The 16,233-nt window shown below is 36.9% G+C and overlaps 3 protein-coding genes across 3 annotated transcripts; 2 read left to right on the top strand and 1 right to left on the bottom strand.

The window, feature by feature from the left end:
- Window positions 1–999: 999 nt before the first annotated feature.
- TRIADDRAFT_63524 (expressed hypothetical protein) lies at window positions 1,000–3,335 on the top strand (the record flags this gene model as incomplete). Its single annotated transcript, XM_002108792.1, has 6 exons — window positions 1,000–1,064; window positions 1,780–1,852; window positions 1,981–2,016; window positions 2,324–2,477; window positions 2,642–2,799; window positions 3,024–3,335. 6 exons carry the CDS (start codon window positions 1,000–1,002, stop codon window positions 3,060–3,062), a joined length of 525 nt encoding a protein of 174 aa, XP_002108828.1. The 3' UTR covers window positions 3,063–3,335.
- Window positions 3,336–4,507: 1,172 nt separating this feature from the next.
- Window positions 4,508–12,618, bottom strand: TRIADDRAFT_49721 (uncharacterized protein; the record flags this gene model as incomplete). The annotated part of the gene is made up of 19 exons (XM_002108054.1): window positions 4,508–5,090; window positions 5,176–5,251; window positions 5,281–6,574; window positions 6,654–6,878; window positions 7,000–7,178; window positions 7,267–7,517; window positions 7,594–8,027; window positions 8,138–8,266; window positions 8,338–8,676; window positions 8,762–8,971; window positions 9,039–9,249; window positions 9,537–9,661; window positions 9,820–9,952; window positions 10,098–10,318; window positions 10,386–10,547; window positions 10,643–10,924; window positions 11,047–11,190; window positions 11,434–11,703; window positions 12,532–12,618. 19 exons carry the CDS (start codon window positions 12,616–12,618, stop codon window positions 4,508–4,510), a joined length of 5,355 nt encoding a protein of 1,784 aa, XP_002108090.1.
- Window positions 12,619–14,171: 1,553 nt separating this feature from the next.
- On the top strand, window positions 14,172–15,101 carry TRIADDRAFT_52208 (uncharacterized protein; the record flags this gene model as incomplete). Its single annotated transcript, XM_002108791.1, has 1 exon — window positions 14,172–15,101. One exon carries the CDS (start codon window positions 14,172–14,174, stop codon window positions 15,099–15,101), a length of 930 nt encoding a protein of 309 aa, XP_002108827.1.
- Window positions 15,102–16,233: the final 1,132 nt, after the last annotated feature.

The raw sequence follows: 16,233 nt of genomic DNA, 5'->3' as shown, positions 1-16,233 counted from the left end.
CAGTTTTGCAGTAACCAAGGACACGGCAAGATTCGGAAGGCCAGGTTGTCGCTTTTCTTTTGGAGAGCCTTTCAACTAGGCTGGTTTCGCTTCCAATATCAAATCATTGCCCAAAATTAGTGTCCAAATGAACCTTTCTACATTGAATCTATACGATATCCATTTCTATCACGGAATTAGCAGCCACTGGAAAAAATAATGGAGATCAAGTGGCAAATTCTGCAAGTGGACAGCCACGCGAGCTATGGCGTGATGAGGTAATGTAGCAGAAGTGCGCGTGCGTGAGCAATATACTGTACAGTGTACAGTGTACAGTACAGTATAGTATACGCTTTGCTGCTGTTTCGTGTTCCAAGGTACAGTATACACTATATACATAACACTACTATTCATTCAATACTACATCACTCTTAGTCATAGTCTATGGCTCCAAGTAGCGCCGGACTATAGTACCGTATTCCAGGAGTCCGTTAACTCCATCAGATCGATTAACCTTTTAGAAGGTCTTTTCTAGAGGTCTTTTCCTTGTAGGTCCATGGATCAACAACTATGTCTTGCGGTCTTGCTGAAGAAGTATAGTACTGCACACTGTACAGCAGTGCTTCCTCCATTTAATCCTATGGGTGTCAGGTCATTTTGCACATTACAATATCCTGTATGCATTGATGCATAATAGAGGATCCAGCTAAACAAGTCTCTTTCAAACGGAGCATGGCAGGGGTTAACCAAGTAATTGTCGCTTTAAATGGTGAATCCAATTCTTTGTACTGTACACTGTACACTGTGCAGTGTACTGTAGAGTACAGTACTGTACAGTGTGTACAGTATGTACTGTACAGTAAAAGAAAGAAAACCTACAGTACAGTGTACTGTACTGTATAGTACTGTATGCTGTAGTCCGGTACGGTACGAGTGTACAAATGAACTGTACTGTACCCGCAGTATACTCGTACCGTACCGGACTGGATCCACCATAGTGCCATCAAGAGCCCGAAGAGAATGGCGTCCACCGCTGCTTCAAGAAGTGGAAAGAGACATAAATGGTCCCTGGATTTTTCAAACAGGTTTCGAACGTAGATACTCTATTTCTTAAGATTAATTTACTTGATAGAATTTTACTCTAGCCTCGGATTGAATACATTAGTTCAAGCGAACGAGTCGACTATGAAATACATCATAAAGTGCCCTATGGAGAGATGCATGATCAACAGAAATGACTTGAATATGCCGCAGACTGGCGTATATTTACAGTTGTAGCATGTTTAAAATGATATATGAAAATGTTAATAAATCCATCCTTTCTTACTCAATGGTAGAAGTAGATACTGTATATTGATCTTGTAGAGGTTATCGTATACCAGTCAAGCCCACGTAGAAATTCATAAATAAAGAACACTTGAAATGTATACCGTCGCCTTGTACTACAATTTGCCTCGCTTGAGTACAGTACCAACAACTGAACTTGGCCAGCAAAAAAGTTTCGTAGTTGCCGCTCCTAATCCGCAATTCCACTTAGCCAGAGTTAGAAGGGCTAACCAGTACATACACGACATGTATGTATGTATACTGTACAACATTCTATGGTCTTTCTACGTACAAATACTGTGTTGGATTGCATTCCAAAAACCCCTTCCAGTAGCATTCATGAGGGTCTGATAAACGCTCAAGTTTTAAAAAGCTGTCCTATTCATATTCGGTTACCCATTGACTTCTGCAAAGACGAAACAATGTTTATACCCGCTATTGCTTACAACGAAAATATGATTCCTTTGATTTCAGAAATGACCCATCATGGCGACCACCAGATGTAGCATCTCCAATTGGCTATTTAGACAAGACGATAACAGATCCTGTAAGTTACTCAGTATTAATGACTCTTCAACATTTTCAATACCAAAGGATATTACATTCAACGTATGGTCAGGATTAGAATAGTTCTTTCGAGTCGTCACCTAATCTGTAATCTATGTTTTATCATAGGATTCTCGAGTATCAGACGCAGCCTTAGTCGCCAAGGTCAGCCACCATTTTATACGCTAAAACTCTATCTTATTTATCTAGCGCTTTCCATCTTGTATTAGACATGATGTTTTGAGCTTGATACAGCCTACGATAGTTTACCGATCGTAAGATACTATTACCTCTATTAAATGCAATAAATTGATTGCGGACTTTGATGTACATCATTAATATTCTACCATGATATGTACAGCATACTGTAGTCATGATTTTTTAGCATCAAAACACCGCCTTCTAGAGTTGTCACAATTACTTTTACGATCGATTATTCGCTGATCAAAATTCGATCAACTTTTACTTTCAGAAAGCATGGGATGTTGCTACATCACCATTGAAACAGCTACCGATGAATCTTTTCATTATGTGGATGTCTGGTGATTCTATTTCAATATTTCCAGTCATGATGGTTGGAATGATGCTCTTTCGACCAATTAAAGCCATCTTATCCATTAACTCCAGTATGCTTACTATAACTTTAATTATACTAATTCAACTAAATAGCTTATCCTGTATCAATAATATCCCATAGTAGCTTTTCACCTATAGTATCGCCATGACACGCAATTTAATGTGCAATGCTTGATTACTCTTAACATTTATGCTGTTTGCTTGGAACTCATAGTTACAGAGAATTTTGAAGGAAGCCAGGTTGTTGCTCAAATGATGGTTTATGTTTTATCCAATATACTCTCACTGGCATTGGCGCTATATAAATGTTCGTCTATGGGATTACTTCCCACTACTGACTCTGATTGGTTGGCTTTCATGCAACCTCCAAAGGTGAATACTAACGCTGTTCTGGCATACTTTATAATTATAGTCAATGCCCTATGATTACATTTTTTAATCTCGCTAATTATTCTCAAGCACTTGTATGATCGAAAGTAAACTAAACATCCTTCCATCGAACTACTTTAATATACCAGTATATTAAAGCTATGCTTATGACATTATTCTTAAATGGTGCTAGCTAAAATTTTTCTATTTAATTCTTACACATTTAGCATTTGGAATTTTCTGGAGGTGGCTATATACTCAGTTAAGACACTCTCAGTCGGCCTATCAAAAAGTTACATGGTCATACAAACATCGAGTTCATGTCTTCAACTTGAGCAATGGTTTTAGATGTAATCAGATGCACGGTCTCCTAGTAATTACCATAAAAACCATTGCGTGATTTATTTCCTTATTACAAATTCCGTAGTCTTTTGTTACATATCCCATCTTAAATGTATCTAAACATTATCGACTTTCTGTTCTCTATGATGTAAATGCAAGATAATAATTATTAAAATATCTAGCTTCTTTTGCCAGTCTATGAAGGATATACTCTGATAAATCTGAAGAATGTGATCTACTGAAGTTTATCAGTAGTTTTTGTGGGCTAAATGCAGATCAAAACTAATATTGATTCTCTGCTATGTCTTCAAGATATACATTCCAATGGATCACGCTCTAAATCACGCTATCAAAGAAATGAAATTGATGTAACAGTTATTTATTATAGCGTATGTCGAAAGCACGAACGGCGTGATTCAATACAATATCTGTGTTAATTCAATAATAAATTAATCATTTACCTGCAAAGATATCAAAGGAAATGAGTCAGACAAACGCTAATTTGTTACACGTTGTGTGTTAAGCTCACTATTAACGATCGCTTTAGTTAAAGTGGTAAATAGAGTGATAACGTTGATAACAAGTAAATACATACGTAGGTCGGTACATTACCATATGAAGGTTTATATAGCAATTAGCTTTAGTTTGTAAGAAATAAATTGGCGTCAGCCGACTGATTACATGTACAGCTGCTATACTTCCAAAGCTAACAAAAGTTTCAAACTGCTCGAGTATCTGCTACTGTGGTCAATAAAATGACGTAATCGTAGCGTAAAGAAAGCAATTATCAAATTTCGAAATAAGTGTACCTACTAGTAGATACTGTTACGCTGCAACAATTTTACAAATACAAAGTATTACAATCACTGATACAGGAATTGAATTGACCTCCAAAATCCGATATGAAATGAAAGAGTATTATATCTAAAATTACGTTGCTGTCCATTAAAATATGCTTTAAAGCAACGACAATGACATAATTGTTGAAATGTATCCCGTTACCACGTTACCCGCATAGCTGAGCAAGAAAGCACATCCGCAATTGAATTTAAAAATTTATATTTATTTGCCTAAACATACAGTGTTTGATCTGGTACTTTATTTACATACAATAACATTAACTGTAGTTAGAATTAGCAGTTGTCATACAATTGCCTAACCTGAAACGAAAGTCGGTTTTATGATAAAGACATATTATTCTAACATAGATAACTTCTCTCTTACATCATTGATATCGAAACAATCAAGAAATTAATTCAGTCATACAAACTGCCTATAAGACACAATACAACCAATTGCATATAGTTAATGTCTTATTGCTATTATACCAAATATACAATACAATATAAACATGACAGTATAATAACTATTAATTAGGACTGTAATCAGGTGATGTTGGAGAATAAGAAGGAGAAGTTGGAGAATAAGAAGGAGAGGTTGGTGAATACGATGGAGACGTTGGTGAATACCGAGGAGATGTTGGTGAATACGACGGTGACGTTGGTGAATACCGGGGAGATGTTGGAGAATACGACGGAGAAGTTGGAGAGTACCTCGGAGATGTCGGAGAATACGACGGTGACGTAGGAGAGTATGATGGCGACGTTGGTGAATAAGAAGGTGAAGTCGGAGAGTAAGATGGAGACGTCGGAGAGTAACTCGGAGAAGTTGGAGAATACCTCGGTGATGTCGGCGAGTACTTAGGCGATGTCGGAGAGTAACTTGGCGAAGTAGGTGAATAACTTGGTGACGTCGGTGAATATCTCGGTGAAGTTGGAGAATAACTCGGAGATGTTGGAGAATAACTAGGTGATGTTGGGGAATACCGCGGTGATGTTGGAGAATAGCTTGGCGAAGTTGGTGAATATCTTGGCGAAGTTGGTGAATAACTTGGCGATGTTGGAGAATACCTTGGAGAAGTTGGAGAATAACTTGGCGATGTCGGAGAATACCTTGGAGACGTCGGTGAATAGCTTGGCGATGTTGGCGAATATTTTGGCGACGTTGGCATATATGACGGAGACGAAGGGGAATAACTTGGAGAAGTCGGTGAGTAGCTTGGACTCGACGGTGAGTATGATGGACTGGAAGGCGACATAGAAGGTGATGTCGGCTGATAATTCGGACTTGCAGGAGAATAACTTGGACTTTGCATGTATGGGCTACTAGGTCCTGGAGAGCCAGGTGAAGCCGCTGGACCTGGACTCCAATTAGGACTGTAACTAGCGGGACTGAAACTTGGCTCTGAAGCTCCAGATGGAGAAAATCCAGCCGCTCCTGGAGTCATACCGCCTCCCATACCAGGAGTATACGGACCTTCGTAACTTGGAGTGGTCAGACTAGAATCCCAAGGCGTCATTTGCGGCGACATTCCAGCGCCATCACCATAAAAAACTCCAGCACCAACCCCATTAATCATACCGGCAACTGGAACATTGGCTGGTATTTCCATACCATCTTTACATTTTTCTGGATCTAACAGCAAATCAAAACATCCAGTACCAATTTTGGATAGTTGACCTAACATTATATTTTCACTCACACCACGCAAATAATCTGTCTCAGAATGGAATGCTGCATCCATCAATATATCTACAGTTTCTTCGAAACTACACCTCATAAGAGCACCAACTTCTTGACGATTTATACCGTGTCTTGTAATAGCCATCAAATGGCCTCTACATGTCATGACATCACACAACAGAGCTAAATGACGATAATTGACGTAAGATCCATCAAAGGAAATAACGTGATTCATTTCTTTTTCAACCGCCTTACGAACTGCTTCAATTCCAAGAACAGAAAAAATCTCGACAATATCATTAGAAGTACTTTTGACAGCATCAACGTCTTTCACACTTAATACCTTTTGCAAATTAACACCATCAGTTTCTAAAATCCACTCCTGAATAGCTTTGTACTCTCCTTCCTCGTTGATTATCATTCGTTTTTTACTGTCTTGAAGGGGTAGATGCATGTATACCTTAGATATTTGCTCTATTCCCTGTAAAGTCATGTCGCTCAACATATTAGATTCTATACATCGTAAAAATACATCATCATCCATTCTATCCCATTGTTCATCTCTATCAACACCCTCTTTATTGTCATTGTTGACAATCCTTATTCGTAAAATAAGCTTTTCGGCATTATCATCGTTAAAGATACAGTTTAAATCCTCTCCAAATCCGGCATTGATTTTTTCCGCTATTTGTTCCATAGTTAGTTTTTTGTCAGTCATTCTCTTTCGATCTAATTCTATACGTAGCAACCACGGCGATAACTGCGATGGCTCAAAATCAGGCATTTCATAGTAAGCGTTGACAAACTCTTGATCTTCACTGATAACGGTATTTTTGGGATTTGGATCATAATAGATTGCAGTATTTGCTGTAACTTTACGTAATGTCGTATGCTCTAAACGACAAAGAACATCCTGCATTGTAGAGTGAAAAAAATCAAGGTAAGTAATTGTCAACTATCAATGCAGAAAATATTTATGTATTGGTAAAAACCTTTGCTTTCTCAGCATCCCTAGCAGCAGGTCCTGTAAGTATGACAGTCAAAGATGGAGTTTTCGGTTTCTTGGAAACATTTATTATCTCCTTTAGTCTAGGAACACCGAGTGTTACATTTTTAGCCGATACCCCAGCATAATGAAATGTATTTAGTGTCATTTGCGTTGCCGGTTCACCAAGGGATTGAGCTGCTAGAGGGCCAACCATTTCACCAGGTTGTACCTTTATATAAAACAATCAAAAAATTTTAAAATGTAATTTTTATTTTGACATGGCACCCACAGATACCGTATTTTTACATTAAAAAATCACTTGCCTGAGATTGCTGAAATCTAGATTCTACTTCCCCTATTAGCCAATCAAACGCTTCAGAGGTCAAATGATACTCTTCTGTTACACGTTTTGAGGACAATACAGATCGTAGCAAAATATTAAACAGTAACGTAGCATTTTCTTGAGCTTGTTTACTTATCCTGTCCTCCCCGTGGACTATTACTAATTTCCTTGACAATTCACAAACATCTAATATTGTAAATTTATCAAGCTTTAATAGAAAGAAAGAAGCATCTAACAGATAATAAATAACTGCCTATTTGCATTCACCACTAACCATCAATAACTTTCATTGGATGGAGATCACTCGATTTACGAGGATCGACGTGGAAAATCTTCTGTGCATTCCAAATTAGACGGTTTAAATTTACTGGCAGAGCAACTCTGCTATCGCCATTTTGGAGAATGCTTCGAACTGCATTTCTGTCTTTGCTTAGTTGCTCAAATTCAGATTGTAATTTTTCTTTAACTTCGGCATCCGTGATTATTGATCTTACAATATTACCATGTAAGTATTGCTTAAGGCGCCTAATAACACATAGAAACAATTTAATAATTACAAATTAAATGAATAATGTCAGTATAGGTCATATTAAGTCCCTACTTTTCGTTTTGAATATCAAAACGGAAACGTCTCTGAAAACCAGTGTGCGATAGCTTCAAACTCGGCATATCTTGAAATTCAATTGCACTTCCGTCCAATCCATCTTCTCCATAACATAGCTGGATCAATTGCATGTTAGCATTACGTACAGTTCCATCGTAATGCACCATCACTCCTTCCATAGCTTTAATCAAGCGTCTTTGGATGTAACCAGTTTCAGCAGTTTTAACTGCTGTATCAATCAAACCTTCACGACCACCCATTGCATGAAAGAAAAATTCAGTTGGTGTTAAACCAGCTAAATATGAATTTTCCACGAATCCGCGACTTTCTGGACCATAATCGTCCTGAATAAAATGGGGCAAAGTTCTATGGCGGAACCCGAACGGAATTCGCTTGCCTTCCACATTCTGTTGTCCGACTACAGCAATAACCTATTTTAAAGGGATAACTTAATCTAAATAAATCCTTCACTTCTATAATGCCTACATACATCAGATGACAAGCACATTGAACAATTGTATCCAATTTCGTATAGCTATACCTGAGAAATGTTAATCTTGGATCCTTTAGATCCGGCAACAACCATAGCTTTAAAATTATTAAAATTGGATAAACTTTTCTGGGCACTACTTCCAGTTTTATCTCGAGCATCGTTAAGAATACGATTTACCTAAAAGCGATTACAGTTGAAAGTAAGTCAATTTTTCAACTTACTATGCAGCACATTATTATATCACAAACCTGATTTTCAAAAGTTTTTCTTAAAGTATTCCCAGGTGTAGGTTCAAGCTCATCGTTATGGGCTTTTTCTATAACTTCAACTACATCTTGTTTGGCTTTAAGTATAGTGCTTTGAATATCCTGATAAGTAGCTTCATCTGCAATTGAGTCTCCTATACCAATACTGTGACCTTCAATCAATAACCAGTTATTGACTACGGTCTGAATATTGCCATAAAACTGTCGGGCAACTTCATGTCCCAATTCATTAAAAATGACATGGACTAAACTCCCAGAGGATGTACCAAGTGTCCTTTTGCATAAAATACCAGAAATAACTTCCCCGTGTTCAATTAGAACCTATTCAGTAAGAATGATCCCAATTAATAATTCGTTACAAGGTAGAAACTTGTACGAGGCAAGCGTTTATTTTATTAACATATACCTTAGTATCACCCGGAGAAATAAATTTATATGGACCTTTGTCTTCGTCATCTGGATGAGTGGAATGTGTTCTGATTAAGTTAACATTTCCTGGTATAATTAAGCTGAATATCTGTTTGCCTGTCCATAACTCTTTCGGTCTAAGAATAGCAGGTTGTGGCATCTTCCCATTCCAATTCGGGAGCCACATCAATAAATTCATCACCACTTCCTAAAAAATATCGATACATACTTAATCGTAACCTTTTTCTACTTTACATCAATTCTATTCAGCTTACTTTTTCTAAGAAGACATCTCGCATGGTAAACTTGCGTACTGCCGTTAGCGAATCTTGCACAATACCCATAACGGGTTTATTTGATTGTGGCGTCACTATTTGCCGAGGTACCATGCAAATCTCTGTTATTTCCGCTCGAGATTCCAACGACTGGGGTACATGCAAATTCATTTCATCTCCATCGAAATCAGCATTATAAGGTGTGGTAACACTATTCAAAAATTAAAATACAGGCATTGTAAGATATTACATCTATAAAATTTTACTTCATAAATCACAATATCCAATCAATTTGCGATATACACGTAGCATAGTGATTGTTAATGTCGACGATATGGTGTCTGAGATCATCCACCGTTATGGTACGGAAGAGTAGTGGACCCCCAGCGAATAGGATCGTCAGGATAATATTCGAGGAAAATAGCACTTATCATAGATTCAGTTGACTTTGAAAGTGACTTGATCCTCGATTTACATATACTATCAAACGATTTTTACCTAAGATTCAATCTAAATGTTGACCATGGCAATATTCTCACTCGATGACCCATCATAGACATCTTATGTAGTGTAGGTTGACGATTAAATACGATAATATCGTCGTTTTGAATATGCCTTTCGACCTATATAACAAGTAATTACTTAATTTTAGTTTTTCTTTTACAATAGACACCTTACCAGTATAATTTATTCGACAATACGTTATCAAGTCAAGTCACTGGTAAAATGCAACCCATAAAATTAAAGACGAGAGAAATGTTAAAACCAAGTCATAGTTAACCTTATCGCCAAAGTGTAACGTTAAGTCATCGCGGGAAGCACGAAATTTTAAATTTATCCGTTCTCCCGACTCTCGAATAACATATTTGGCGCCGGGATAGTGATCCGGTCCTCGTCTTACTAATACATACATCCTACCGATAGAAATTTTAAAATCGTTAATATGAATTGGTAAAGGTTACCGCACATTCACCCATTTTATACATTAATCGAAATGCCCAATAAATATACGAGTATACCAGTATGCTGTATACTACATATAGCGACATTTTTTATTACCTATCAATGTTTAGAGGAGTTACTATCTCAGGATATGAGAGTGTTTGAGCAATAGATCGAGGAACCCCAACTTGATCAATCTCAAGATTTGAATCCGGCGTGATGACAGTACGGGCAGAAAAATCTACACGTTTTCCCATCAAATTACCACGAATACGACCCTCTTTACCTTTTAACCTTTGCTTAATTGATTTCAACGGTCTCCCAGATTTTTGCATTGCCTAAATAAAGAAGCGTATGAAATGCACTGCATACCGGTAAAAGCTAACTTTAGGCAGAAAATAATACCTTAGGCATTCCAGGGACTTCATTGTCAGTTAACGTAGTAACATGGAATTGCAGCATTCTAGTATCTTCCGTAATAACATGAGCCGGAGCGCCACAGCTTTCGTTCCGTTGCAGGTTGTTATTCGCCTTGATTATATCTGCCAGTTTATGCGTTAAATCATCCTATAAGATATACATATTAATACATTATTACAGTATCTTTATCAAGAATTAAAATCAGACACGTTACATTCAGATTACTTGAATAAAATCTTTACCTGGCTTCTTGCAGAGCCATGCATCACTACAGATGGTCTAACATGTAGAGGAGGAACTGGCAAACATGTGATAATCATCCAATCGGGTCGAGCAAATCGTGGATCCATTCCAAGTACTTCAGAATCTTCATCAGATATACGTTTGAATATTTCATAGACACGTTCAGCTGTTAGATTGATTTTTCTCTCTTGAGAATCTTCATTTATTTTTTTCCATTCAGCAGTTAATTCTAATCCATTGCGCCTAATGATAGGTTGATGGCGTCCACATCCACTATGTTCCTAAATAATAAATTGTACAAATTGTGTTATGCGCGTTGATTGAAAAATACATTGCAATATCAAGTATATATCCGAATCCGTATACACTCTCGCACATTTATATAAATTACACCAAGAGCTACCTTTTTCTCATCTAAGCCTTCTGCATCTTCGCCATCATCATTTTGGCAGATATTCTTGCTTTTACATAGATCATATATATGTTGCAATCTTACTCTTAGTCTGCCCCGTGTCTTAGATATTATATCGATGACCTTTGGATCAGACTATCGTAAAGCATAAAACGAATAAATAGGAAGAAATATGTTAGATGAACTGCAAGATTTATGGTCAGCAGATACTCAGTAAAGATCTTTATACCAACATGTAATGTAACAATTCTATTACGTAACGTTACGTAGTATAAACATAAAATTGTATCTGTTGTATAGTACATTTCATTTTATGCTTAATTCCTCAGCTTAGAAATAGTTTCGAACGTATAATAGAATACAGATTTCAATCTGTACCTTTTTTATGAGTAGCTTAGAGCAGTAAAAGCATACACAACGAAGTATCTTGATTGATTTGACCAAGAAACCAATATGAAATACGGGCCTGGCTAGTTCAATATGCCCGAAGTGACCAGGGCACTCATTAACGGTACCCGCGCAAGTCTGGCATCTTGAGCTACGATCAACTGGTCCTTGTCTTGGATCTAATAAACCACATAATTTCGGTTTGCCTGCTTCATATGTTTCAGCGTATCGAATTCCGCCTGGTGTCACAGACATTCGTTTCTAAACAGTCAATATAAAGCAGAAAATATCTAAATATATTCAATACCCAAGTACTGTATAATTATCCTCATCAATAACTCTAAATAAGGAAGAATATTCCATATCAGTCTGTAGCTGCAATTAGTGAATAATAACAGGTCAATAAACCTTTCAAAAACATTTCATCAATCTATTGGCAACACGAAGTTTTCTCGATGTTTTTACATTGTCAAAAATGGCTGTAAATACTTCACGACAAGACCATTTAGGCTAATACCGTAGCAATCCACGCTGCTGCGTTTTACCTACTACCTTAACTTGCAGCAGTAGCTGCGGTCTGGCATCCACACTACTGTACTGTACTTTTCAAAAAACCAAGTCTCTAAATGTAAGTCCATTTTTGAAACGAGAAAAGTCCGGCTACAACAGCAATATCCTTCCTATGTACTAACTAATCTAATCTTATTGTGTATGCTGGTATGTAGGTAGGTAAATGAATTCATGAATGATGGCACTTAAGTGCGGTCAATTCTTAATGATAGTCAATCAAGATACTAGAGTTCTAATTAATATACAGTACTGTGCTTTAGTAGTGTTCCTGTATCGACTTCACTACTATAGTGCACATTCAGTAGTATGCATGTAATAGTGGCAAGTATTAGTCTGCGTGTGCACTAGTACATCACGGCTGTTCATAACTAGTGCAAAAGATCAAAGACAAGCACGTTCATAACGACTACTCTGCTAGCGCAATAAACAGCAATGAAATTTCTACAACCCACGAGCCCATTAGCTAGATTTGCACATTCAAATCAACGAGAAATGGAAAACATGCCAGCCTAAACTTACAATTTCATCCGGACTAAGAATTCCAAACTGAACTCGGTTGATATTCCTTATTGGAGCTGTTGAAATAATTTGCTGTTGCTGCGCCATTTTGATTTTTTAACAGCCCCTCTTTCCAAAGACACCGTAAATACAAATGGACTTGCTCGTATGCTAGAAAGCAACCTTAAACAGTCTGTTAATTCAAAGGAATTGCTCTTCTTCTATTCAATGTCCCTCGATGTAGTTTTTATCCTTTAAATGAATCAAAAACTCTCTCTTTTCCCTTCCCGCTTCTGCTGTGATAGATCCTCACAACAGATCTGAAAACTGAAAGCGTGAGATCACCGGTTTATATAGTCTTCGCAAGGAGTTCTGCGGGGGAGGGAAGTGAAAATCAGTGGCAGAAGGGGCCCTCCTGACTTGGACGTACAGTCGTACAGACTTACAGTACAGTACTGTACTGTACGATCATTTTTACGGTACACGGTCATTTGGATAACTCATGTCACATGACTTATCCGCGATAAAATGATGTCACTATGACAGTGCTGTATGGCATCTTCTGCTAGTCCCTATCTTTGCAAGTGAGTCACGGTTAATGACATCAGTTTTGGACTGGATTCATTGCGAACTCATACCCTAGAAGCGAGCCATTCGATAAAACGCAGCCACAGATGAATGGCAAGTTTACTCCAACAAATCGTATGATGAATTTAGAGAAAATCCACTGATTCAGTCATAAGACGAATACAGAAGTATCATTTACTATAGCAGCATTTGAATCAAGTTGAATTCACATTCTACTGAATAAGTCCTGACGTAACCAAACTACTAGAATCGACAGACATCCAGTATATCTTTACAAACTGTAAGTATGCTTTGTCACAAACTCGTAAGTTCTGCACGTTCTATGGCTGCTGTAGCTATGTGTTATGGTGAATGCTCATAAAAGTTTGCATCTTTTTAAGAATTATTTTAAACTTGCTAGTTCTACAAGTTGGTAAAATGTATCGTCTAGTATTATCGCAAGATAGCAGACTCTATAATGCTTTGTGCTAAATTATAACAAGTATTTACTGTAGGACTATTGTGAGTAAGGCAATAGTAGTGGCAATACGATATTCGGAGGTGGTTATACTGCACAGGTGTAAAAACTACAACTCGTGTTATACAAACTATCGTTCACTTGCTGATAATGATGACTCCTTGAAGAACTCTAATTTATATAGCCTATTCTATCATAGAGTAGAATATTGCATTAAATTTAATCTATCGGTATCAATACTTTACTATTAGCCGGCGATTGGTATACGTGTAATACATGCTTTACATTTAATACTGATTTATACATCTAGAAGATTGACTTTAAAATTACAGAAGTAATTGTAAACAATTTTCTGCACAAGAAAATAATATAGAATTATATTATTACTCTTCGGTTTCTTACGATATAGGTAAACTGACTGACTAAGTTAAGAAGCAATTTAATGGATTCCATTCGGTACACATATAGTAGCCTTCTATACTTGCCCAGCCTTTAGCAAGATAGTAGTACTGTACCTGTACCGAATTTTTTATAAGCACATAACTTTCTTTTTTACGAAAATCTAGACTCACAAGTAAAGACTTTTGCAGATCGATTTTTGATAATAGCAAAGACAATGCAAGCAGAAAATATTGTCGTTGAACTATTAAAAAGTAATAAATTAGTGTATATGTCTGCTCCTATGGTTAGGTATTCTAAATTGCCTTTTAGAAGTTTAGTCCGTAAATATGGATGTGATGTCGCTTTTACGCCCATGATTATATCAGAGTCGTTTATTAAATCAGAAAAAGCTCGTGCTAGCGAATTCACAACGGTTGCATCCGATAGGCCGTTGATAGTCCAGTTTGCAGCTAGTAATGCATTCGATTTAGCGGATGCAACAGAACTGATTGTTCCATACGCAGATGGTGTCGATTTAAACTGCGGATGTCCACAGAGGTGGGCTATGCATGAAGGTTACGGCGCACATCTAATTAATCATCCCGAGTTGGTGAAGGAAATGGTAAGACATACGCGATCGAAAATTTGTAACGAAAATTTCTCAATTTCTATCAAAATAAGAATTCATAATGATATTAATACCACGGTGGACTTGTGTCGAAAGGCTGAAGCTGCGGGTGTTTCATGGATAACTGTACATGGACGTACGACCTCTGAAAAGCATACACCTGTTCACTACGATGCTATTAAGACAATCAAAGATAGTGTAAGCATTCCAGTCATTGCAAATGGCAATGTATTCACAGTTGATGATGCCCAAGAAATCTATGATAAGACTAATGTCGATGGCGTCATGTCAGCTAGAGGTATTCTTCGCAATCCAGCCTTATATGCTGGATATAGTAAAACCCCTATATGCTGTGTGGAAGATTTCGTACGAATTACTTCTGAACTGGAAACTCACTTTACTCCTTTTCATCGTCATCTAATATTCATGTTAGAAAAAATTACTTGCAAATCTGATAGAGAATTTTTCTGTTCTTTACGAAGCAAAGATGAGGTATTAAATTATCTACATGATCACCATCAAATTTTACTGGAATAACCACAAATGGTTATTGTACACCATCCCCATATATACGTATTCGTGTATGTTATTATATGACATTGTATGGCTTTGACAAAGATGCTATAAGATAATCGATTATACGATTGTAAATAAAGATAACGATATCAGTAAACAATAAGCAATCTACTGAATTGTTAATATGTTATTTGATTCTTATAGATATATCATTCATTATTTCCATTCTATCTTAGCAAGAGGAACTAACGAATGATAATTTTATCAGTCTTGTAAAATTTCGACTGTTTGATCTTTATCTACTCGTATTATATACTTACTAATGATTACGTAAATCTTTCGAAACTACTGTACACGCAATCATCAGCATTTCGCTACTTGATGATGGATAACATATAGTGCTAACATGTAAGATACATATCAATGGTCATTTGTCATTTTGAGGTATGACATCTTGGAACGGTGTTTAGGATGAGATACAGCGCTTTTCTTGTATGCCATGTTTCACTATTATGTATTGGAAAAATTGAACCTTTGCAGCTCTTTCGTTATACGACGTATACTAATACTGAAGTTTGAAAGAGTCAATTTTGGACTCCTCTGTATTTTATACGCATACTATTGTATAGTATACTGCACTGTATGCAGCTTAACGGATAACGTAGGTTTAACATGGACATAGTTTGTCCAAAGTTCAAGAGTCCTAAATGATTTTGGCTCAATCCCTTAGATTGACGTCAGGTCTAGATTGACTACTTGACTATACACCAAATTCTACTGTATATACAAGCGGTAATATCGGGAAATGATTATAACTATTTCAAATTTAAGTAACTAATCACCATTCTACTATTGCTTGTATCTTCTTATGCGGATTGATACTGTAACTTTGACTTTTTAATATTACAAACTCAGGAAGACATTGAGTAAACTAGACCGAGTACTTCTAAATCACTTCGCCATTGACAGTAGTCCGCATTTATGTTTAGATCTACTGTACAGTGTACAGTACCACAGTATACAGTACAGTACTGTATTCCGCCGCTACGCATTAAAAAGATACTGTACAGTACAGTACAAAAACGCATTGTACTGTACTCAAGTACTGTACATCTTCAAAATGCCATACGGTTGTGTACAGCACTTCTGCTAC

Source organism: Trichoplax adhaerens, genomic scaffold (assembly GCF_000150275.1).
Source record: "Trichoplax adhaerens TRIADscaffold_1 genomic scaffold, whole genome shotgun sequence".
NCBI lineage: Eukaryota > Metazoa > Placozoa > Uniplacotomia > Trichoplacea > Trichoplacidae > Trichoplax > Trichoplax adhaerens.
This window is presented reverse-complemented; position numbering and strand designations above follow the sequence as displayed.